The sequence below is a fragment of the Oncorhynchus masou genome, chromosome 3 (assembly GCF_036934945.1).
Source record: "Oncorhynchus masou masou isolate Uvic2021 chromosome 3, UVic_Omas_1.1, whole genome shotgun sequence".
In the NCBI taxonomy this organism is placed as follows: Eukaryota; Metazoa; Chordata; class Actinopteri; order Salmoniformes; family Salmonidae; genus Oncorhynchus; species Oncorhynchus masou.
Window position 1 is genome coordinate 41,431,286 of NC_088214.1, and position 24,930 is coordinate 41,456,215.

Below are 24,930 nucleotides of genomic sequence, written 5' to 3' on the forward strand. Positions count from 1 at the left end.
TAATATAGTTCCGTTTCAAATACTCGTACAAATGCAGGATTTGGAATATTGTAATGCGTATTGGATACATATATACACTGCTGTGGAGTATTTATTTCTGTATTAAAGCCCTAGGGCCTAATGAGTGCACTTCAATTGACTGATTTTCTTAAATGAACTGTAACTCAGTAAAATTGTTGAAATTGTTGCATGTTGCATTTACATTTTTGTTCAGTATAGTAATATTATATAAGGAAATCAGTCAGTTGAAATGTATTCATTAGGCCCCAGGGTTGATTATAGCTCTATCTTTGTTTCCCTTCAGGCATGGGGAAGACCTGATTGTGACTCCTTTTGCTCAGGTAAACGTTTCCTCCATTTGTGAGTCTACATTGACAAAAACAAAAAATGATTGGAATGATTATGGATTATTACAGAATGATTATGTGATTTAACATTAGACGTGCTCTCTGGCTTAAGGTTCTTGCCAGTCTTCGCACAGTGAGGAACAACTTCACCACCTTGACCAATGTACAATGCACCTCCAATAAGTAAGGGAACCTACAATTTGCTTCCGTCTGAAATGTAATAACTCATGCATGTAGTATGTACATTGAATTTGTATGCAATGCATTTATATAGTTCCACAAAGAAATAAAGAAGGTGTGTTATGTCTGAAACTTGGTAAGTCTTTGTGGTTGATGAATTTAGTGTGGTTGGTGGACTGAAAAATGTACCCCTGGGTAAATGCAACATAAGAACACACATATCAGTGGGTGTAACCAGTGTGCTGGAGAATTATATACGAGAGAGAGTTTGACCTGAGGTTTCAACCAACCACTAGGTGGCACTCATGTCAAGTTGATGATTTCTTACTGAGACACCACCTTCAGAAAGTATTCGCACCCTTGAATCTTTCCACATTTCTGTTTGTTTACAGCCTGAACTTGAAATAGATTAAATAGATTTTGTGTCGCTGGCCTGCACACGATACCCCATAATGTCAAAGTGGAATTATGTTTTTAGACATTTTTCAATATTGTTTAAAAATTAAAGCTGAAATGTGTTTGAGTCAGTAAGTATTCAAACCCTTTTCTATGGCAAGCCTAAATAAGTTCAGGAGTCAAGATTTGCTTAACAAGTCACATAATAAGTTGCATGGAGTCTGTGAGCAATAATAGTGTTTAACATGATTTTTGAATAACTACGTCATCTCTGTACCCCACACATATATTTCTCTGTAAGGTCTCTGTCAAGCCGTGAATTTCAAATACAGATTCAACCACAAAGAACAGGGAGGTTTTCCAATGCCTCACAAAAAAGGGAACCTATTGATAGATGGGTAAAACATTTTTTTTTAAAGCAGACATTGGATACCCCTTTGAACATGGTGAAGTCATTAATTACACTTTGGATGGTGTATCAATACACCCACTCACTACAAAGACACAGGCGTCCTTCCTAATTCAGTTGCTTCCTAATTCAGAAACCGCTCAGGGATTTCACAAGGACCTTTATAACAGTTAGAGTTGAATGGCTGTGATAGGAGAAAACTAAGGATGGCTCAACAACATTATAGTTACTCCACAATAGTAACTTAAATGACGGAAGCCTGTACAGAATAAAAAATATTCCAAAACATGCATCCTGTTTGCAATAAGGCACTAAAGTAAAACTGTAAAAAATGTGGCAAATAAATTAACTTTGTCCTGAATCCAAAGCATTATGTTTCTGACTGACTAATTCAAAACAACAAATCACTGAGTAACTCTTAATATTTTCTAGCATGGTGGTGGCTGCATAATGTTATGGGTATGTTTGTCATTGGCAAGGACTTGTGAGTTTTTTAGGATAAAAAGAAACCGAATGGAGCTAAGCACAGGCAAAATCCTAGAGGAAAACCTGGTTTAATCTGCTTTCCAACAGACCCTGGGAGTCAAATTCACCTTTCAGTAGGACAGTAACCTAAAACACAAAGCCAAATATACACTGGAGTTGCTTACCAAGAATACATAGAATGTTCTTGAGTGGCCTAGTTACAGTTTTGACTTAAATCAGCTAGAAAATGTATGGCAAGACTTGAAAATGGCTTTCTAGAAATGATCAATAACCAACTTGACAGAACTTGAAGAATTAAAAAAATTATGTGCAAATAGTGTACAATCTAGAAGTGCAAAGCTATTAGAGACTTACCCAGAAAGACTCACAGCTGTAATCACTGCCAAAATTGATTTTGACTCAGGAGTGTGAATTCTTATGTAAATGAGATCTGTATTTAATTTTCAATACATTTGCAAAAATGTCTAAAAACCATGTTTTCAGTTTGTCATTATGGGGTATTGTGTGTAGATGGATGATCAATCCATTTTGAATTCAGACTGTAACACAACAATGTGGAATAAGTCAAGGGGTATGAATACTTCCTGAAAGTGGCATACAAGCCATTTCTGATTTGTACATTACTTGCTACTTTGAATGGCTCCCGGGCATGTGTACTTTTGTAGTTGTAATATTGAAATCCAAGGAGTTAAATGAGGTAAGGGGATAGATATGAAGTGTTGAAATGTGTGTATGTATGATATATATATATATATATATATTTGTAGAAAGATGAATGTGATTGAAATAACCAGAATTTCCATCAGGATATTTTCCACTTTTTATTTGTCGGCTTTTGGCTTATGTATTTTACTTCGTTGATGATGGAGGTTATAGGCCTACTGCTGCGTTGGCCTGTAGGCGATCTCTGAGTTCTATGCGCTCATTTCTTTAGCCGCCAATGGACCCACAGTGTATCAATAACCAGGTTTCCATCTAACCTTTTTATGCGAGTAAAGAACATGTCGGATAAAAAAATGTCACGACAGGCTGGATGGAAACAGCAAATTTTACAGGAACCTTTCCAAATGTCGACAAAACAAAATATGCTCGACAATGTGGGATCTTTTTGTGTGTAAAATGAATTATGCGAGAAATGGCGGCGGAAACGCTTTTATGCACAAATATTGATATCATAACCATCATACCGACGTGAACTTGGATTAACGTGATGACATATTGTGTGGTCCTCGACTCGGGAAAGCATGCAGATAAGGCAACAGATTAAATAAATTACGATGAACTTCACAGGGTGGTGAATGTGCATGGTGATGAGGTTGACGCTCATGTCCAATAAATATCAAGGATCTTATTCTGGTGGCACGATGATCGATGCTTGGCTGCCATTTGACAAATAAAAATAATCTCACTCTTTTGTCCATAATAATCTCATAATGTAGAGGAGCCAACCCGCACTGTATCTGTGAGCTGTTGGCTAGAGAGCATGTGCCAATACCAGAGTGGGCATATTCTCTATGTAACCCAACTTTTTTGTGACATTACCATGAGTAGAGTTGAAAATGAGATTTGAAACCCATTTAACTTGTATTTTTTAATTGGTACATCGGAATTTAGCTGATGAAACAGTATTTCTGTCTGTAATAAATCTTTTTGTGGGGATCCAGGCCCACCCATGGCTGCACCCCTGCCTGGTCATGTGAAATCCATAGATTAGGGCCTAATAAATGTATTTCAATTGACTGATTTCCTTACATGAACTATGTAGTGTATTTTTACACTACATGACCAAAACTAATAAGTTCAAACAGGTGCCATTAATACAGGTAACGAGTAGAGGACAGAGGAGCCTCTTAAAGAATAAGTTACAGGTCTGTGAGAGCCAGAAATCTTGCTTGTTTGTAGGTGACAAAATACTTATTTTCCACCATAATTTGCAAATAAATTCATTAAAATCCTACAATGTGATTTTCTGGATTTTTTTCCCTAATTTTGTCTGTCATAGTTGAAGTGTACCTATGATGAAAATTACAGGCCTCATCTTTTTAAGTGGGAGAACTTGCACAATTGGTGGCTGACTAAATACTTTTTTGCCCCTGTGTGTGTGTGTACATCAAAGTGTGTGTGTGTTTCCTCGCAGGTATGCATTTGTCCATGCACATGTATGTGTGTACAGTGCTGCACTGATATCCAGTGTTTCTCTTCTGTGTTTTTAGGAGGTCACCGGCCGCCCCACAGTCTCCTGTAACCAGAGTCTGTCTGTCAGGTGAGCTCTTTGATAAACTCAACCAATCCCCTTAGTCACATTACGCTGAGTTCACATTCAAAGTATGAGTATGCATTATTAGGCTTGCTATAACCGTTCATAACCGCTTGTTTCTGTTTATGGCAGTCTGCGAATGCTCAAAAGGCTGTAATGCATTCATTCATAATGCGCTATGTCTATGTAATGCATAACACACAGCTGGTCATAAAGTGTCAATGTTTTTCCACCAAAGACACACAGACAGGGAGACCTACAGATGAATAGACAGAGCCAAAGGGTGGAATATAATTAAGCAATAAGGCACAAGGGGTTTGGTATATGGCCAATATACCACAGCTAAGGGCTGTTCTCGGGAACGGCGCATTGCGGAGTGCCTGGACACACCCCTTAGCTGTGGTATATCGGCCATATATCACAACCCCCTGTGGTGCCTTTATTGCTATTATAAACTGACACGTTATTTAAGTGTCAGCCATTGTAACCATTAAAGCTAGTTAGTGCTCTTTTGACCACCAAAGGGCATATTTGAGAAGCATTTGATAGCCTTCAATAGTGGCAGTACTAGAGAATTTAAAACCTTTTTTTGTAAGAACATAGTGTATATGGGACTGATTCTAAAGAAATGTTGCTTAATAATTTGATTAATATTATGGTGTTTCTATTCCAATAAAAACAAACAAAAACTCTGTACAATGTGACGGTCGGGAGTAGGCTACAGTACTAAGAGCATAACATTATGACACTCTAATTGTATAATTGTAGTCTAACCAATACCCAAATGGAGATTCAATGAAAATAAAAATCTCATTGATTTTATCAAGACCAGTCCCCATGCTTGTCTCAGAGCAGCGCAAAACGGTGCTAAAATAGTTGACCACAGCGGGTAGGCTATTGCTTCAAATCCTACTGGTTCTAACTTCAATATTCTCTTTTTAAATAAATAAGACCTACACCACTTCTAACAGCACATTACTCAAGACTAGTGAGACTCACGTCGCCTACAGTATATCGCAAAATATTTTTTCCAATGACGTGACCGCCAATAATTACATATGGGTCTCCCGTTGGTGGCCGGCATGGGTATCAAACCTGCATCTGTAGCAACGCGTTTTGCAATGCGATGCAGTTTCTTAGACTGCTGCGCCAATCGGGAGGGCTATTATAATACTGTACATGGTGTCCATATCACGTTTCAGGTAAGACCCAAATGCAGACTGTTGAAGTAACAATGTTTATTACAGAAACAGGGGCAGGCAACGGGCAGGTCAAGGCAGGCAGGGGTCGATAATCCAGAGAAGGGGCAAAGGTACAGGACGGCAGGCAGGGTCAGGGGCAGGCAGAGGGGTCAGACAGGCGGGCTCAGAGTCAGGACAGGCAAGGGTCAAAACCAGGAGGGCGAGAAAACGAGAGACTAGGGAAAAGCAGGAGCTGAGACAAACCACTGGTTGGCTTGACAAACAAGACCAACAGACAAACAGAGAACATAGGTATACAGTGCCTTGCGAAAGTATTCGGCCCCCTTGAACTTTGCGACCTTTTGCTAAATTTCAGGCTTCAAACATAAAGATATAAAACTGTATTTTTTGTGAAGAATCAACAACAAGTGGGACACAATCATGAAGTGGAACAACATTTATTGGATATTTCAAACTTTTTTAACAAATCAAAAACTGAAACATTGGGCGTTTTACATTTTACGCTGCTGCTACTCTCTGTTTATCATATATGCATAGTGACTAACTATACATTCATGTGTGTACTACCTCAATTGGCCCAACCAACCAGTGCTCCCGCACATTGGCTAACCGGGCTATCTGCATTGTGTCCCGCCACCCGCCAACCCCTCTTTTACGCTACTGCTACTCTCTGTTCATCATATACGCATAGTCACTTTAACCATATCTACATGTACATACTACCTCAATCAGCCCGACTAACCGTTGCCTGTATGTAGCCTCGCTACTGTTATTTTTCACTGTCTTTTTACTGTTGTTTTTATTTCTTTACTTACCTATTGATCACCCAATACATTTTTTGCACTATTGGTTTGAGCCTGTAAGAAAGCATTTCCCTGTAAGGTCTACTACACCTGTGTGTGTACATGTCACACAAACTTCAATTTGAGAATATCCAAGGGGATTTTATATTTTGGAGATTTCATTTTCAAATAATGTAAAATGAGTGCGAAAAATGGCATTCTTGAACATGGGGTGAGACATTGTTAATAATTTGCAAATAAAGCCAGATTGTTTTTAGAGGGAGAGAAACCAAAAACCTACAGTCATGTCATGTCATGTCATGGGTCTCCCAGTCGAGGCCGGCACGGGTATTGAACCAGCATCTGTATCACAGCTTGCACTGCGACGCAGTGTCTTAAACCTCTGCGTCACTCAGGCGCTGTACAACGTGACCGGTCGGGAGTAGGCTACAGTACTACAGTAAGAGCAAAATAATCCTAACATTTCCACATCCTAATTGTAGTCTAAGTTTCTCTTAGTGTAACAACAGTTTTAGTAAATAATACTGAAGTCGTACACAATTATCCGTTTCTATTTAGGTTTATGTCGCCCATTCATTGTCAGTTAGAGACACAGTAGCACCTTAGGACCCAAAAGCATAATCAGTGCTCTAACTCCCCCTTGCGCTGGTCTGGAGCAATGTAGTAGTGATGCAGGGTACCGTACTAAACCACAAATTACCTCTAAGTCCCGCAGCATAATCGAAAATCTTTTAGTGGAGCAACCACTGTACAAAGAACTATCAATAGAAAACCGGTCAAACGACATGAAGTGCAGCTCGTTTGCTTTCGTGCCAGCTTCAGTTTGAAGTGATTGTGTTAGCTGTGTTGTTGGCTCTGAACAACAGTGTCCTGACGAGAGAGCACATTTTCTATGCCAGTCGAAATTGTGCATCATTAGCTCATTGTTATGGATGTATCCAAATAGATGTCACTAGAAAACGGCTTAAATGCAAATGCAGCTATTTTGCTGTTATTCTTGCTGCACTTTTTGACATGATTGTAAGTTAGCCGTAGTTGGCTAGCTAGCAAACAAGGGATAAGAGCGCTGGGTCACATCTCTGGAAATTGAACCGATCGAACAAACGACCAGCCGGCTTGGGGAGCAACCCTAAATTTGTGTAGGGACTATATCTTGTGTTATGGAATACCCCCCTGAAATGGACAAAAATGAATGGGAAACCATTGGCATAGTACAAACCATGTACACGATGGACAATACCACCCAAATCGGCGTTGATTCATGCAAAATGTTTTGCAAATGCCATATGGCAATTGCCAGTTGTAACACTTCAAAAATCCAACAGGTGGCGTGTGCGCTCCACCGTGGTTTTTCATATAGGAAATGGACCCCAAGTCAACATCCAAAAGCCAAATTTTGAAAAAATGAATTTTTTGTCAAAAACTTATCACCCCTTAAAAAAGTGCTTTCTGGACCGTTTTTCGAAATTATTTTGCTTTTTTTGTCAATTACACATGTGTAAGAACTGTATGAATATACTTTTGTCCAATTTTATTATCATAATTTTTATTTATTTTTTTACTTGCGCATTATTGCATATGTTTTCTCCATTTGCAATAAGATTTCATAGGAAGTCAAAAGTCAATAATTGCAAAATTTCATAAACTTCACACACCCCTAAAAAAGTGCTTTCTGGACCGTTTTTCGAAATTCTTTCGCTTTTTTTGTCAATTACACATGTGTAAGAACTGTATGAATATACTTTTGTCCAATTTTATTATCATAATTTTTTTTTTTTTTTTTTTGCGCATTATTGCATATGTTTTCTCCATTTGCAATAAGATTTCATAGGAAGTCAAAAGTCAGAAATTGCAAAATTTCATTAACTTCACACACCCCTAAAAAAGTGCTTTCTGGACCGTTTTTCGAAATTCTTTCGAATTTTGTGTCAATTACACACGTATAAGAACTGTATCAACATACTTTAGTCATATTTTATTATAATTTAATTATAATATTTTTTTACTTGTGCATTAGGCATATGTTTTCTCCATTTGGAATATGATTTCATAGGAAGTCAAAAGTCAAAAATAGCTAAATTTTATAAAAAACTTCACACACCCTTAAAAAGTGGCATATGTTTTGTGGGGGCCAAATGTCATAAGAAATTTGCTCAAAAATGCTCAAAAATCCTGCAGAAATGCTAAATTGACTGGCCTGATGAACTCGGGATGGCCAGGCAGTGATTGTTGTTCCTTTCCATCACTCGTGGTGTTGATTTCATCATGTCCATTTGTTTATGTTTTCTCACTTTTGCAAAGTCACTGTGCATTTGCAATATGGTTAACTGGGCATTCACCATCGCAAATTTGTCATGCTATAAAAATCGTGCAGGAATGCCAAATTGACTGGCCCGATGAACTTGGGATGGCTGGGCAGTGATTCTGGTACCTCTCCATCGCTCGTTAGGGTTGATTTCAGAATTTCCATTTGTTTATGTTTTCTCACTCTTGCAAAGTCACTGTGCATTTGCAATATGGTTAACTGGGCATTCACCATCGCAAATTTGTCATGCTATAAAAATCGTGCAGGAATGCCAAATTGACTGGCCCGATGAACTCGGGGATGGCTGGGCAGTGATTCTGGTACCTCTCCATCGCTCTTTAGGGTTGATTTCAGAATGTCACTTTTGGTGATGGTACCTCACCGTTTAAACATATTGCAAATGGACAAGAGTCACCAGCAAGTCACCGTCCATCAGTCAATTTGATATCATTCTGACACCAAACTGATACAAACTGACACCAAACCCACTTTTCCCAACTCGTTTAGGAGCCAAGTATCACATACTTCAGAGCTGGCCCAAAATTCACAACGCCTTCGGTTCAAACCATAAAAAAACCATAAAACACGTAGTTACGTTCTAGCTGCGGATCCATTTCTTGTGTTATGTGTAGGTCTAGCTGAGGCGACCCCGAATCCCAAGTTTCAGCTCGATAGGTCATTTGGTGTCCGAGTAAAACCCTAATTGGTGCTGAAAATCCACTTTTTTCAATTACTTGCTACGGGGTCCTTGAATGAGCTATCGGACAGAAACGTTGAGTTCTGTCTCTATGGGCCGAGACGGTCACAATGCACCTAGTCTTGTGACTCTGGGACATTTCTAAATGTCAACATTTTTGTAATGGTCAAAATGAATTGAAGTCATTGCAAATGTACGAGGCTGTTACTCGGTCCGAGAACCTTCTAGAGTGACGTAACTCACCACGCACTATCGACCTGAGGTCTAGAACAGAATTCTAAAGTTTCGGAACTCTAGGTCTGACGGTTCTTTAAAAGTTCCAACAAGGTTAACTAATGCAGGGAGTGTATGTCTCTACACACCCCAATGGGTACCTCCTTCCAAGCTGTGTGTGTGATTTAGTTTTCCTTTGAAATTTTATGGGAAAAATTACTGATTTACAGTTCATGGGGGTTGCCTAATCACATATATGAAGTTTTGGAAAGATCTGATTTTTTAACCCCTCGAAACAGCCCATGAGACACCAATTATGGCACTTCCGGTTGGCACAGGAAGCTATAACTCAACACACATCCTCATTGGGGTATTCTATTACGGAATCCTGAGTTAAGTCTTTACCATAAAAACTGACTGATTTACACAGGGTTGAATGCACTATGTCTATCAAACTGCAGGCAGATTATGGGTATACACTTTTAGGGCGATTTTAACCACTTCCGGTTGGTCCAGGAAGCTTAGAATCGACACAGGTAGACCTTATAGTGGCCTGATGGACTGGTACCGAAGACAGGTTCATAAGGCATTCATAACCCATATAGGCTCCAGGTTGAATTTAGGGGAGCAGGCAATGTATTCCTATGGGGAGAGAAGTCAATGCAAACTGTTTTTATGTAAACACCTTCTTTTAACTGTGAAGGGTTAATGCCACACGGTCAAGGTTGGGCTTGCACAGATCGGGAGGACCTTAGGAACATTCCTGTGTTTGAATTGTCCTTCTAAACCTAACGGTTCCGCCGCTGTCACCCAAAATCAATTTACTTTGTGGTGCAGGCTTCATTTTGGGCCTACTTTTCTCATGGTCGCTGCGCTCAGACCGAGCGAGCTACGGTCAAGCGGGGCGTCTCGTTGAACTCGGCACAGTCTGGACACTATGGTGATGCCATTTTTTGTGTTGATTTCAGAATGCCATTTTGGTGATGGTCCCTCTCCGCTTAAACATATTGCAAATTAACAAAAGTCAACTAGCAAGTCAGTGTCCATCAGTCAATTAGATGTCATTCTGACACCAAACTGATATCAATTGACACCAAACCCACTTTTTCCAACTCATTTAGAAGCCAACTATCACATATGTCAGAGCAGGCCCATAATTCACAGCGCAATTAGTTCCTATTCCTATGGGGAGAGAAGTCAATGCAAACTGTTCAAACATTCCTGTGTTTGAATTGTCCTTCTAAACCTAACGGTTCCGCCGCTGTCACCCAAAATCAAATGACGTTGTGGTGCAGGCTTAATTTTGGGCCTACTTTTCTAATGGTCGCTGCGCTTAGACCAAGCGAGCTACGGTCAAGCGGGATATCTCGTTGAACTCGGCACGGCCTTGGGATTATGTTTATGCCATTGCCTGCTCTCTGTGTCTTTAAACACCGCGCTTTGTCACTCCATCCTTGCTGTGTGTGTGTGTGAGAGCTTTTCTTTGACATCTGTTGGGAGAAATTACTGATTTTACAGTTCAGGAGGGTTGCCTAATCACACATATGAAGTTTTGAAAAGATCTGACCTTTTTAACCCTTGGATACAGCCACTATGACACCATTTAAGGCACTTCCTGTTGGCACAGGAAGCTATAAATAAACTCATATCCTCATTGGGGTATGCCTTTACAGAATCCTGAGGTTTAAGTCTTTACGTTAAGAACTGAGTTATTTACGGAGGGTTTAGTGAGTGTGTGTTATTTCAGAAAATCATAGAAAATCACAGAAATCTCGCAGAGCTCCGCAGCACACTTTAAAAATATTCGTATGAACACCCTGCAACTGGATCTGTAACTGTTGAAAAAAAAAAAACCTATATTTGAACATCACAAATCTATCATTGTACGATTTCTCTTAAATGACGATAGATAAATGGCTGATTTTTTTTTGTTATTGACACCGGAGGCTCCTTGACTTTGACGTGAAGTGAAAAAATAATTTCTCTATTTTCATTTTGGACCTTTAATCCCACAAAAATGGCTATAAACCGTTGAGGCCTAGACGCCATCTTGTTCGGGGCCAACTGCCCATTATGCCAAACCTATGCTCACCAAGTTTCGGCTTCGAAATATTTTCAGTTTTCGAGATAAGGCCCGTCGTGATTCGTGATGTTTTGTCAAATTGCAGTATGATTGCTTATGCCCTCTTGTGGGATTTTCCGGGATAGCGGAAAAATGACCAAAATGTGATTATTTTATAAAACAAAAACCGAATGTCCGACAAAGTTCATTTGATGACTTCCCGGTAGGTCTGGCCCTGCCGCTCAGCCCGACGCCGTCCCCGAATTTTAAAAATGTTTTCGGACGTCTAGTAAGGGACGGTACATTTGCAATATGGACTTTCTCACTAACCATACAGAAAATGTTGAAATGTTCCCTTAAGGTATGGAAGGATGAAATAGTATGAATACATTTATCAAAATATTTTTTTTAATGAAAATATGTAAATCATTATTTGAATATGATGGTAACCCGTTGTATAAAAGTGATAAAGTGAAGCCAGTGTTTGGAGGCCCCTTGCCAATATGTCCTCCAAAAACCGGCTTATCGGTGCATGATCACTTAAGTAGACACTGGGCATAAAAACAAGCGCCCCTCCAGACCCGGGTTCAAATTGTATTTGTTTTCCTTTCAAAGATTTTGTGCGATTTGTTTAGCTTCCCTGGCTCAATAGAACCAATTGAATCATTTCAAAAGTGCAAACTCTGCCCATCTGACACTCCAGACTGGTTTAAGCAAATGTTCATTTGAAAGAAAACAAAACTATTTGAACCCAGGTGTGCTCCCCTCACAGCTGAAGGGTGCAATGATGCCATTATCATCATCACAGGAAATGAATCGTGACGACTAAACAACAACGTAAAAAAAAACATCCTTTTCACTGATGTCGCAATCGGAGAACGATGAGATAGGCGAAGAGGCTTCTCCAGACATCCCAGATTGATATCAGGTGGAGGATGGAAGGAATGAAGGAGAAGGGGTGGATTCCTGTTTCGCGGGTCCGTCCAAGTTTACTAACGTCAGGATGACCCGCATAAGGGCCCTCGGCACTTCCTATCACAACAAGTGTAGACTTGCAGGGAAGAAAATACAAGACGATTGAGGAGTTTTGCATTGTCCTTCCCGCACATGCAGAGGCAGGAACACATACAAACACCCCAACTTTGTGGGAAATGGACTGAAAGAGCATACAGTAAATAAAATAAATACAACGATATAAGTACAGATACTGTGCACATACAAAAATGAAAGGTTACTGTATGTATGACACACACATGCACACCAACACTGTTTAAGACTAATAAGGACACTATCAAATCTATCTAGTTGTGTTTAGAATACATTCACTGTTCACTCCAAATGTTGGTGAATGGCACATTTTACACTCCATTAAATCTGCACCCGTCACTCTTCAAACCTCTACTTTAAATGCCTTTTTAAGTACTCAACAGATGACATCAACCTAAATAACGAGTCATTGTTAATACTGATTTGAACCATAACAATGAACAAACGTGCCAATAGGAAAAAGAACCTCACATCCTCACATTTCTATCCAGCTCTTTGTCTTCTGTTTGTCAAAGCCAATAGAATTTCCATGACAGGAAACGGAGAAGGAAGGGAGAACAGATTTTTCCTGTTTTGCGTCTGTGTTTTGTTAGACGAGACTAGTCTTTCATTTAAGATCAACGTCATGGGGGGAAAAGGATACCTGCGTTTTTCCGGTATTTGCTCAGTTGCATATCACTGCACGATGCATTAAAGGAACCCTCGAGAGAGAGCGGGAGCAGGTGCTGGAGTAAAGATGGAGTAATGAAGATGGGCATGTGTTGAAAGAGAGCTGGAGTAGAAAAGAAAGATGGTGAGAGGGAGAGAGAAAATAATGGAGGAAGACAACAGAAATGTGACCTTCCTGAGACTGCATGAGGCCAGCGGAAACCAGGCTCTCACCACAATAAACAAGTGGACAGCCAGAAAGAAAGAACCATGCCAAATGAAATAAACAGGAGAGAGAGAGACCGGTCCGGTGTCACAAGGTTAAAGAGTGGAAGAGAGATGGAGGCCCAATCCAAATTAGAACAGTAGCATCACTGCGTCACTGGGTGCTAGTTTACAATGTTGCCATTACGAGGTAATGCGAGTCAATGGTGAAAACATTCAAAACCATCTCATGTCCGTGCGTGATTTCTGAGTTGATGCTTCGCCGAATCTTGGCCCCATCCCACCAAGCCGCTCATATCAACAACATTGTATTAGATCAGAGGATTTTTTTGTGTGTGTATTAATGCATTGGCGTGTTGATAAATGCCATTTTTTTCAGGGAAATACGCAGTTCTGACATCTTTTGGCGGTCAACGATCGGTATTCGGTAATTCATCTTTAAAGGCTATCGCTGGGCGTCACAACATGTAAACTAGTAGGGGGATACATGGCTGGTGGTTGGCTCTGAAAGCATGAAAGGGGATTGTGGCTAGATGACTTGTTAATCTTCTTTTAGAGGGGATGTAGCGTTTTAACTAACTCCCTTTAAGCAGCCTCTCAGAAAATGTATGTTTACTGTACCAGTGAATGTATGAATGGGACCGTTATGGATGTTTACAGTGTCTCTGTCCTTCTAATGTCCATACTAATGTAGGATTATTTTATGAAGGTTATTATTATTTCCTTTCACTGTTGGTTTTTTTCCCCCAGAGTGTTGAACCCTTGCAGGAATCTGTGTTTATATCTCTGCATACTCTGTATGCTTGTGTGAGTAATTTTTTGTGTAAGTAGGCCCTTTCCCACCAACGTTGGTCAGCCTCAACACACATGACTCTGTAAAATGAGAACTCAATGAGCCAAAACTTTACGAACAACCACATTCCTAGCCCCAAAAAAACAAACACACAAGTGACTGTGTGCATAGCTCCCCATGGGTGTGGGCCCCACAAAACATTGCTCATCCACCTTTTGTTTCATATTGTAAACTACGTCATGAGAGGTAGACTATTGCATAGTGGAATGTAAAACAGGTTATACAGACAGGTTACTGAAACAGAGCGGTGTATTCCCGTAGCCGCAGGAAGTGGGTGGCTGAGGGTGCTGCACTACTTCCTGATAAATCACAACTTAAAAAATAAAATAAAAATCTAAAATCATTATTTGTTTTTACGTTTTTACCCCCCACCAAATGAGTGTACTTGGCTTTTATTGGTCCTGTACGAGCAAAGAAAAATCTGACTTGCGCCAACATGTCGATTGCATGAACAAAGGTCATGAAGTTTTGATTGCAGGTTTTTGCAGTTGCCATAGAGAATGCTGTTTTAGCATAGGCAGAACAATTCAGGGATTAAACTGGATGTGAATTCCTATAGGTTGTTGCCTAAATGGCGCTGCCTTATGCTGTCACAGACGTTATAATGGCACAGATGTACACACATTTGCAGTTTGTGAGTGTGTGATTTATGGGGTTTGGGGACATTTTGTTTCAACATTATAAAGAACAACTTTGGTAAACAATGGTAACACTGCACCTTGCTGTTGGAAAGCCACATCAGTGTCCATAGCCGCGGAAAGTATGGGTGTTAAGGGTGCTGCATCACCCCCTGAAAAATTGGAATTAACCTTTTGACACTTACCAACAAACCAACAAACAGGTGTGATCTTTCTACAGTGGTCCCTGCAGTGTAAACTCAAACCGGCGGGATTAGAACGCATATTTAGAACATCCACTTTCGATTGATGCAACAATCAGCATTTGAGCTGGCCACACTGTTTTTTCACAGAAACATTTTGCACACACAGTCCTTACAAAGTTATGTCCAGAATTTGAACAGTTTATTTCTGGATGCAATGTTCAGACATTCACAGAAGTAGCTACAGCATAACACGATCATCCAAACGGGAAAATGTAGGCTACATTTGTCCTAGCGGAAATATTGACAGTAACACAAATGGTCATATTTTTATAACTCTCGGCTGACAGAAACTACAATATGAATTAGTTAAGCAATTACAATTTATAATTAATCACATCACGGGTGAGCTCACCATTGATCTAAATAATTGAGTAAAACACTTTCTAGTCTGCTTATAGTATGCATGTTGAAGGGTGTGTGTCATCTATGATCATTCACTTCACTTCTGGAAGTTTACTCGAACGATGAGTAAAACACTCCTTCACCTCATAACATGTTTGGTCTGACAGACATTTAGGTGACACCCAGAAATCCATGTATAATGTCAAAAAATATGGCGCCACACATAGCTGGCAAATAGCTTAGCATTAGCTCATTATAATCAGTGCTACCTTCAACAAAGTATTTTACACACATCATAGGTGTCCATTAATCTATGCAATAATCAGAATGCATTATTTGTCACCAGTACTTGAAAATGTGAATAAAACTGTATATACATTATGCTCCATACATATGTACTCTATGCACCTACAGTAGAAACGACAACACGATATACATAAAATAAGGAACTTACTTTGATAGGAACGCACACATGTCCAAAGTTATAATTTGTAAGGAAAACAACAAGGAAGGCAATGCGAGCCCCAGCCAGAAAATGTTCCAATTCATGCATACTTGATCTGTGCAAACATTTGGGAAGCGGGTGGGCTCTCCTCGAAGAGAGAAGTTTGTCCGGCTCAGTAAAGCCTAAACATTGATTGTCCGCAGCGCTGAAATGGACTACTTCTATGTGAATTAATGAGGACCTCAACACACCTCAATTCAAACTGTTAAAAAAATACAACTTGTTTGAAAATCATTTATAATTGACAAGTTGAAACGCAGCCGAAAATTAGCAGGCAGCCCATGTTAAACCTCTACAGGACCGGTGTCCCCTCCGTGGGATGTTTGAGCTAACGTGTGCTTATGTGATTAGCATGAGGTTGTAAGTAACAATAACATTTCCCAGGACATAGACATATCTGATATGGTCAGAAAGCTTAAATTCTTGTTAATCTAAGTGCACTGTCCAATTTACAGTAGCTAGTACAGTGAAATAATACCATGCTATTGTTTGAGGAGAGTGCAGTTATGAACTTGAAAATGTAATAATAAACCAATTAGGCACATTTGGGCAGACTTGATAAAACATTTTAAACAGAAATGCAAATGGTTCATTGGATCAGTCTAAAACGTTGCACATACACTGCTGCCATCTAGTTGCCAAAATCTAAATTGCGCCTAAACTGGAATAATACATTACGGCCTTTCTCTTGCATTTCAAAGATGGAGCAACAATTTTTAACGTTTTTTTTTTCTTTGTATTATCTTTTACCAGATCTAATGTGTTATATTCTCCGGCATTAATTTCACATTTCCACAAACTTCAAAGTGTCATCGAGAATATGTATATCCTTGCTACAGGCAGTTAGATTTGGGTATGTCATTTTAGGTGAAAATTGGGGGGGGGGAAAGGTCTGATCCTTAAGAGGTTTTTAAATGGATAATCCGCCATCTTTGTGCTATTTGCACTGGCAAAGCTGTCAGAACAGCCAGATACATAATATAACAGCATGAAAATGAAAAGACACATATGTCTGGTTTCAAGTTTAAACCTTTATATTTGTTTATTTGGATCCCCATTAGCTTTTGAAGAAGCAGCAGTTACTCTTCCTGTGGTCAAACCAATCCAAATCAGATCAGTAGCATCACTCTGTCACTGGGTGCTAGTCTGCAGCAGTCCTTTTCGGTGTTACTCAGTCCTATCGTGTAATGTTAAATCCATGTCTTGTTTTCCCTGTGTCTGGCCCAGAGTAGAGGGATCCTGAGGGCTGGAAGCATGCAGTCTGGTTTAGTATTTGAATTATGTTATTGACGTCAGCACACCCATAAAGCTGACTGCGGCCCATCCCTAGAGTCAGCCCGTGCCAGCAGCCCTGCAGGAAAAGTCCCCCTAATGCATTGTGAGGGCCTCAGGCTGGGGGTTGTATATGTGTGTGTGTGTGTGATGGTGGGTGAGAGAGAGTGTGTGTGTGGTGGGGAGGGCGTCAATCAAACTTGACTGTTGTGTTGATAGTTTAAAGAGATTGAGCCGCACTTATCTCTCAAGAGACACAATCAACAATGCTGTTGACAAACTACAAAAAAAGTCATGATGTGGTTTCTGGACGGGCCAGAAAAGTCTACCTATTCCACTGGTTCTCAAGAGACTTTTGGATCATTAAATATTATACCAACTGCAATGTGATATTGTAAAACATACTGTGCATATCAACTTAATGACTTATCGAATTCTCCAAACAAATTAGTCTTAGTTTATGAACTGATGATGAACGTGCGAAAATATTTGTTGGGTGTGTGTTTCCGGGTTGTATCTCGTTTCCCTCCTTTAGGGAACAGTAGTTATAGTCATAACTGTAAGTTCCTTTTCAGTCTGTCAACTCGGTACAACACAGCTATGGAGACATGAAATCACGCCCCAAGCTGACCCCAGTGTACACGAAATGTAATGGCCCACGGCAGACCACCCAGAGTTCCAACCCGACAGGAAATCCTGCGGCACCTGGGTATTGTGCAATCTGCATGCTGCCTATTGACCTTCTCCTGTCCAGCCATAAGCACACTGTGGGCTACACTGGGGGCAGTGACATCCAAGCAATAAAACCTCACAAAAGTGTGTGGAGATGCCCAACTCGCCGCAGCACAAATATCTCTGACAGCAGGGGTGTCAAACTCATTCCAAGGCGGGTCGTTTTTGATTTCTCCTTTCAATTTGTGTCCAATTAAGGCTTATACAACTAGGTGAGAGGAGTTCCTAACTAATCAGTGACCTTAATTCATCAATCAAGACAAGGGTAGAGCGAAAACCTGCAGACACTCAGCCCTCCATGGAATGAGTCGGAAACGTGTCCTACAGGTAAAGCTTTAAACAACGCCCAGAGGAGGCGAAAAGGGAAAAGGCTCAAAAGCTAGAGACCTGTAGGTGATAGTCATGATCTTAGGGGGCGAAGGCCGCATTCAGACACAACGTGACCTTACAGTTACCAAGGACGGACTTCATACAGGATGGGTGAACGGATAATGTGTGGAGATCTTCAATGCGTTTAGCCAAGGCCAAAGCCACAAGCAGGGCTGTCTTGTAGGAGAGGATCTTCAGATCCACAAACTTCATCGGTTCAAAGGGGCGCAATAGGTTTCGAAACTGCCCACTTTTTTAACCGCACCGCCAGGGGATGAGCCCCTGGAGTTGCACCGTCAATTCCAACATGACTTGCTGAAATAGCTGCCATATACACCTTCAGGGTGGAGAATGAACGGCCCTGGTCGAAAAGCACCTGTAGGAACATTAAAATGTGCACCAGAGAGCTCTGAAAAGGAACAATTCCTTTACTTTGGCACCAAAGCTGGAACGCCCGCCACTTATACCTATACAACCCTGTCGGGGACGGTGCCCTTGCGGACGTTATAGTAGCAATAACGTTCAGAGGTAAACCCCTTGCCGTCAGATTGGACCTTTTCAGGGGTCAAGCCCAAACTCCAAATCTCTGGACGCTGGTGCCAGACCTGCCTGTGCGCGTGGGACAAGAGCTAGTACTTGACTGAGGCTAACACTGGTGGCAGGTATTGGCCACCAAACCTTGATGCCTTCCATTTGAGGGGAGGACGGCCACTCTACTGACAGGCAGGCAGCCATTCGGCGACATAGAAGGGGAATCTCTGATCTATAGCCAAAACCTCCATCTCTGTCTCATAGATTTTTTGTTATACATTTTTCTATTACTTAACCTATTATTTAACTAGGCAAGTCAGTTAAGAATGAAATCTTATTTACCATGACAGCCTAGTGAGGTTAACTGCCTTGTTCAAGGGCAGAAAGACAGATTTTTACATTGTCAGATCGGGGATTCGATCTAGCAACCTTTTGCTGCCCCCCAAAAAACCCTGGAACTGGCCAGAGAAACCAAGTTGTCAACCGAATGTGAGTCCTTTGTAACTCTGAAGGAGACAGCGATATTTGCCAGTTCTATATTTCCATGCTGGAAGGATAGCTCCATGTGATCTGACCACAAACCCAGATTCACCCCCGTATCTTGAAACTCAGACTCCGCTGAGGTAAAGGTACCCAGGGGAGGATCCCTCTTTTCATTTTCACCATTCTCAACAACCGAGTGTCTGACTGTGGGGAAAAATGCTATTTTCACTTCACCCTTGGGAGTAAAATGCTGCGTGTGCCAAGCAGACTGGCACTACTCTTGTGGAACAGGACAAGCAGGAGCAGACATGGGGGTGGACCCGGAAGCAGGGCAGCTCACTTTGCCACTCTCTGTAAACCCTGGGCAACTCTGGGCAACTCCAGTCGTTGGGGGCCAGAGTGCTGTCACACTTTTTTCCCCCCATCCCTAGCAAAATAATTAAAGTAATTGCATTCTAAACTGAAGATCATGATTAGTTGATTATTGGAGTCAGGTGTGTTAGCTGGGGCTAAAGATTGGTGTCAATCAGGCCCCCGAGGACTGTCAATCCCTGCTCTGGAAGACGATGCCGCTGCAGCAGCAAAGGTCCTCAGAGTAAGGAAAAAGTGCAGCTTCCTACCTCCTTTTTATCCTCAAAACGAGACCAACAACCTGGTAGGAGAAATAGGCTCTCCATGTACAACTGCCCACACCACCACGGTAGCCCCCATGCTTCTCCAGACCGCTGAGACGGTGCGACATGCGCAAGATGAAATCATCCATAGCACAAATCTCATCTACTGTAGGGGAGCTCTGCATGGGGCTCCCCAGTAGCCAGAACCGTGGCCAGGTCAGTGCTTCATCGGGAGCTACGGGTTGGGGTTAGCATCCCTTTGTTAGCCAATGGTCTAGGTAGCCAGCTAGCTTCCCAGCAAGGGAACGTGGTCGCATGAGCTGGTTCGATCCAGGGCAGCCTGAACATGCACCCAGCCCGAGACAAGACAACACTTGTGAGTATCATTCAAAGACATGCTGAAACCACATGACTGCGGGCAAGTTTGTGAACTCAAACCCGGCGTAGCCCTTTTCACTTGCAGCCACTGTCATCCTGTATACGGGTCAAATGTACGATTTTGTCATTGATAGGTGCCTAATAGGAACTCAGTGGCTGTCCAGTAACATGCTATACATGACTTCAGAGCTCAAGCTCCTCTAAAGCTCTGTATCGGTTTACTAGTTCTTCTGTTTATAAACATTTCAACTCAGCCCTACATTTCATATAGGCCCATTTTCACGTATGTAAGGGGTTAACAGCCGCCTTCGAGACGTTTGTGCTATTCATCTTACTTACAACCAGTTGGCGAGGCTAAACAAGCAGAAGAATAACTAAACAAATTGGTAGGGAACTTCAAGAAACTAGTTACCAAACTTTAAGACAAGTCCAGAAGGATGAGAACACCCTCCTTACAGTTAAGTTGGAGTAAAGCCTGATTAAAAATGAACATTTGAACACATAATTTAAGAAATGCGTGAATTGTATAGCTCAGCTTGCGATCAAGAGCGTATGAATTGAAGGAATGTGTCTTCCGGTGAGGCACGGTGTTCATTAGAATGACACCTGACAAGGCCAATGTTCTTCAGTAGAGGGCTCTGGCGCACGAAATCCGCAATAGCGGTGTTTAACCGAGTTGACCGACAGAAAGGAAACTGAGTTTTGGTCTGTAGCTGCTGCACTTTCCTGTAAATGAACTAGTACATACTGTAGCATGGCCCATAAAATGGCATATATATATATATATATATATATATATATATATATATATATATATATATATATATATATATATATATATATATATATATATATATATATATATATATATATATATATATATATATATATATATATATATATATATATATATATATATATATATATATATATATATATATATATATATATATATATATATATATATATATATATATATATATATATATAGTAACTGATTCATAGGGTTACTGTGCCTAGCCAGCGTTCCAGTTAGCTTGCTTCGCTCAGTTTGTTCTAATGTATAGTGCTGACCAGTTATGTCATGTCAGCACTGGTCTTCATCCAGGCATGAAGTAGGGGTGGAGAGGGGGGGGGTTGAGGAGAGAGAGAAAGGGGCAGTGTGAGGTGGATGGGTGGACGGAGGTGGGGTGTGTGGGTGGATACCCAGGCATGCCTTAGTGGGTGCCGCTGATGGGTCTCTGACAGAGGCTGGTTTGTGGGCTGGAGAGAGGAAACGAGAGAGGAGAGATTGAGAGGACAGAGAGAGGACTGAGAGTCAACAGAGAGAGAAGGAGAGTGGGAGAGAGGACAGAAGGCTAAATCCACACTGAGGCCTGTTTTCCTCCCATGCTTGCAGCATATGGCTGAAGCATTAAGACCAACAACGTCTGGCTGCGAATAAAGGAAGACCTCCGTCTGCCTGAAAAAAGGCCTGTTGTCTGGAAAAGTATGTTGCGATCTGTCTCGAGTTCATTTTCCAACCTAAGAAATGCATCACCCCCGCCACCGTTGACATTGTGAAATGTCTCCTGACCTATATAGTGGTGCATTTATAATCAACCTGGGACTAGGGCCCTATCGATTCTTGTTGTGTCTCGGTTGAGTTGAAACACTACAGCTCCTCACTACAACAAGTAAGACATATGTTTCGAAACCTCAATGCACATATACAGTATTGTCACAACTCACGACACTAGATGGTGCAGCACTTTTTTTTAAACAAGACAAGCCTGTGGTCAACTTTTTGGTTCATCCAAGCATACCTTATGGTCAGAAGTTTTTCCTAACCACATGACCTGACTCAGAAATACTTTGGGGTCTATGTAATTAGCTTACCAGAGTTTGTCCTGGTCAGGTGATGTGGTCAGGAACACCTCCCTAATAACGTGTGTGTGTGTGTGTGTGTGTGAACAGAATGAACCAACTAACCACCATTTATTTCTCCTATGAAGGGAATCACATTACAGACGGTTTTAATGATTCAGTTAGTGGTCTTTGATGTTGGCGCAGTGACTGCGCTATGAAACCCTCTAATGTCCCTTTATACATCCTCCATGGAGGGAAAAGGCAGGATGTGGTTCCACCTTCTTGGCACGTCTCGCACCCCCGATGGTTCGGGCCAGGCAGCTGCTTTGTGGTGCAAGCCGGATTTCACCAGCACACCCCTTTATGAAGGCCCCCCTTTGATGGACCTCCACCGTTTCTTGCGTGCCTCAAGACTTAGCATTAAACTTGGGGAGCTAACATAAGTCTTCACATCATATTCAAGGTTATTCATCACCTTTTGGTGAAGCTGTAGCATGTGTCACTCAGTGTCACTTTCAGGGCCATCACTACGACACCTGTGTGTGACGGACCAGGATTCGAACCCGGGTCTCCTGCGTGCCACAAGACTGTTACCGCTCTTAACTAAAGCATTCGCTTGAGGAGCTAACATAAGTCTTCAGGTCTGAGGCAAGTTTATTCATCACTCAAGCATAATTCACCTAACCAACCCTGTTGTACATGGATATAGTCCAGAGTCTTCATAAAAGTTGTTGAGAGAAAATAGGTCTCTGCAGTATAGGCCTATGCAGTAACTCGCCTTCTGCTACTCGGTTTTTTGAGGAGGAACTCCGATTTCATGGCTGCTCTTTTTGACAGTACACAAGTTCATAGGTTCTGCGATGGTGACGTCACTGTGATGTCAAAGCGCTTTGATGTGCTTTTACCCCAAGTTATTGACGCAAATTGCTGTAACACACACTGGTTTGTCCCATTGTGCGAAGCATATGGGTCCGATCCGTTCCATATGAGATTCCTTCAAAGTGGAGATCGGGGTTTCCCACAGAAACTATGTTCAGTGGCAGAGCAGCCTTTTCGGTGGGTACTGCTGTTCAGTGAGTGACACAGCACCGTATGACGAGGACAAGTAGTTGTCCCCTGACCATGTTACTTGAACCGGAAAAACTCTTGGCCAGATAGGCTATAACTAGACCCCATACATTATTGGCAATAACTATTACCTCTTTCTTTCTTGATCAGGTCACTTGGTCCGAGGAAAACTCCTTGCCCCATGTATGAACGATCTGGGGCTCACATGATTTTGTGTCAAAGAAACGTTCCTCTCCATGTCAAATGTCAGTCATGGTCCACCACGGCTCTCCAACTACTCCAGTCCAGTCATCCATCCTCCCAGAAATCCACTCCATGCTTTTTGTGGGAGGAAGTTGCCTTGAAGTCTCAAACCCTGGGTCTGGTCCCCCCCCCCCCATTTTAGGGAGTAAAAGTTTGCCTCTTGTGTTGCATGTGCCTTGCCTTTTGATATGTTTTCTTTTTAATCTCTTTCTCTCTCTCCCCAGCTAACGATTCTAGGGAGAGCGAGAACGTTTTTGTAATGGTCCCCTGATGTTTGTGTCCAGTTTTCCATTAGTTAGGGAAACATTCTACAGTGCCTTGCGAAAGTATTCGGCCCCCTTGAACTTTGCAACGTTTTGCCACATTTCAGCCTTCAAACATAAAGATATAAAAATGTATTTTTTGTGAAGAATCAACAACAAGTGGGACACAATCATGAAGTGGAATGACATTTATTGGATATTTCAAACTTTTTTTAACAAATCAAAAACTGAAAAATTGGGCGTGCAAAATTATTCTTCCCCTTTACTTTCAGTGCAGCAAACTCTCTCCAGAAGTTCAGTGAGGATCTCTGAATGATCCAATGTTGACCTAAATGACTAATGATGATAAATACAATCCACCTGTGTGTAATCAAGTCTCCGTATAAATGCACCTGCACTGTGATAGTCTTAGAGGTCCGTTAAAAGCGCAGAGAGCATCATGAAGAACAAGGAACACACCAGGCAGTTCCGAGATACTGTTGTGAAGAAGTTTAAAGCCGGATTTGGATACAAAAAGATTTCCCAAGCTTTAAACATACCAAGGAGCACTGTGCAAGAGATAATATTGAAATGGAAGGAGTATCAGACCACTGCAAATCTACCAAGACCTGGTCGTCCCTCTAAACCTTCAGCTCATACAAGGAGAAGACTGATCAGAGATGCAGCCAAGAGGCCCATGATCACTCTGGATGAACTGCAGAGATCTACAGCTGAGGTGGGAGACTCTGTCCATAGGACAACAATCAGTCGTATATTGCACAAATCTGGCCTTTATGGAAGAGTGCAAGAAGAAAGCCATTTCTTAAAGATATCCATAAAAAGTGTCGTTTGAAGTTTGCCACAAGCCACCTGGGAGAGACACCAAACATGTGGAAGAAGGTGCTCTGGTCAGATGAAACCAAAATTGAACTTTTTGGCAACAATGCAAAACGTTATGTTTGGCGTAAAAGCAACACAGCTCATCACCCTGACCACACCATCCCCACTGTCAAACATGGTGGTGGCAGCATCATGGTTTGGGCCTGCTTTTCTTCAGCAGGGACAGGGAAGATGGTTAAAATTGATGGGAAGATGGATGGAGCCAAATACAGGACCATTCTGGAAGAAAACCTGATGGAGTCTGCAAAAGACCTGAGACTGGGACGGAGATTTGTCTTCCAACAAGACAATGATCCAAAACATAAAGCAAAATCTACAATGGAATGGTTCAAAAATAAACATATCCAGGTGTTAGAATGGCAAAGTCAAAGTCCAGACCTGAATCCAATC

The 24,930-nt window shown here is 41.4% G+C and overlaps 1 protein-coding gene across 1 annotated transcript in view; it reads left to right on the forward strand.

The window, feature by feature from the left end:
- LOC135516909 (3',5'-cyclic-AMP phosphodiesterase 4B-like) overlaps positions 1–24,930 on the forward strand; it is a 123,393-nt gene that overhangs the window by 73,365 nt on the left and 25,098 nt on the right. Inside the window, exons 5-7 of the mRNA XM_064940980.1 lie at positions 305–341; positions 460–530; positions 4,032–4,081. Of these exons, the coding sequence (XP_064797052.1) occupies positions 305–341; positions 460–530; positions 4,032–4,081 (158 nt within the window). The remainder of the gene's footprint in view (positions 1–304; positions 342–459; positions 531–4,031; positions 4,082–24,930) is intronic.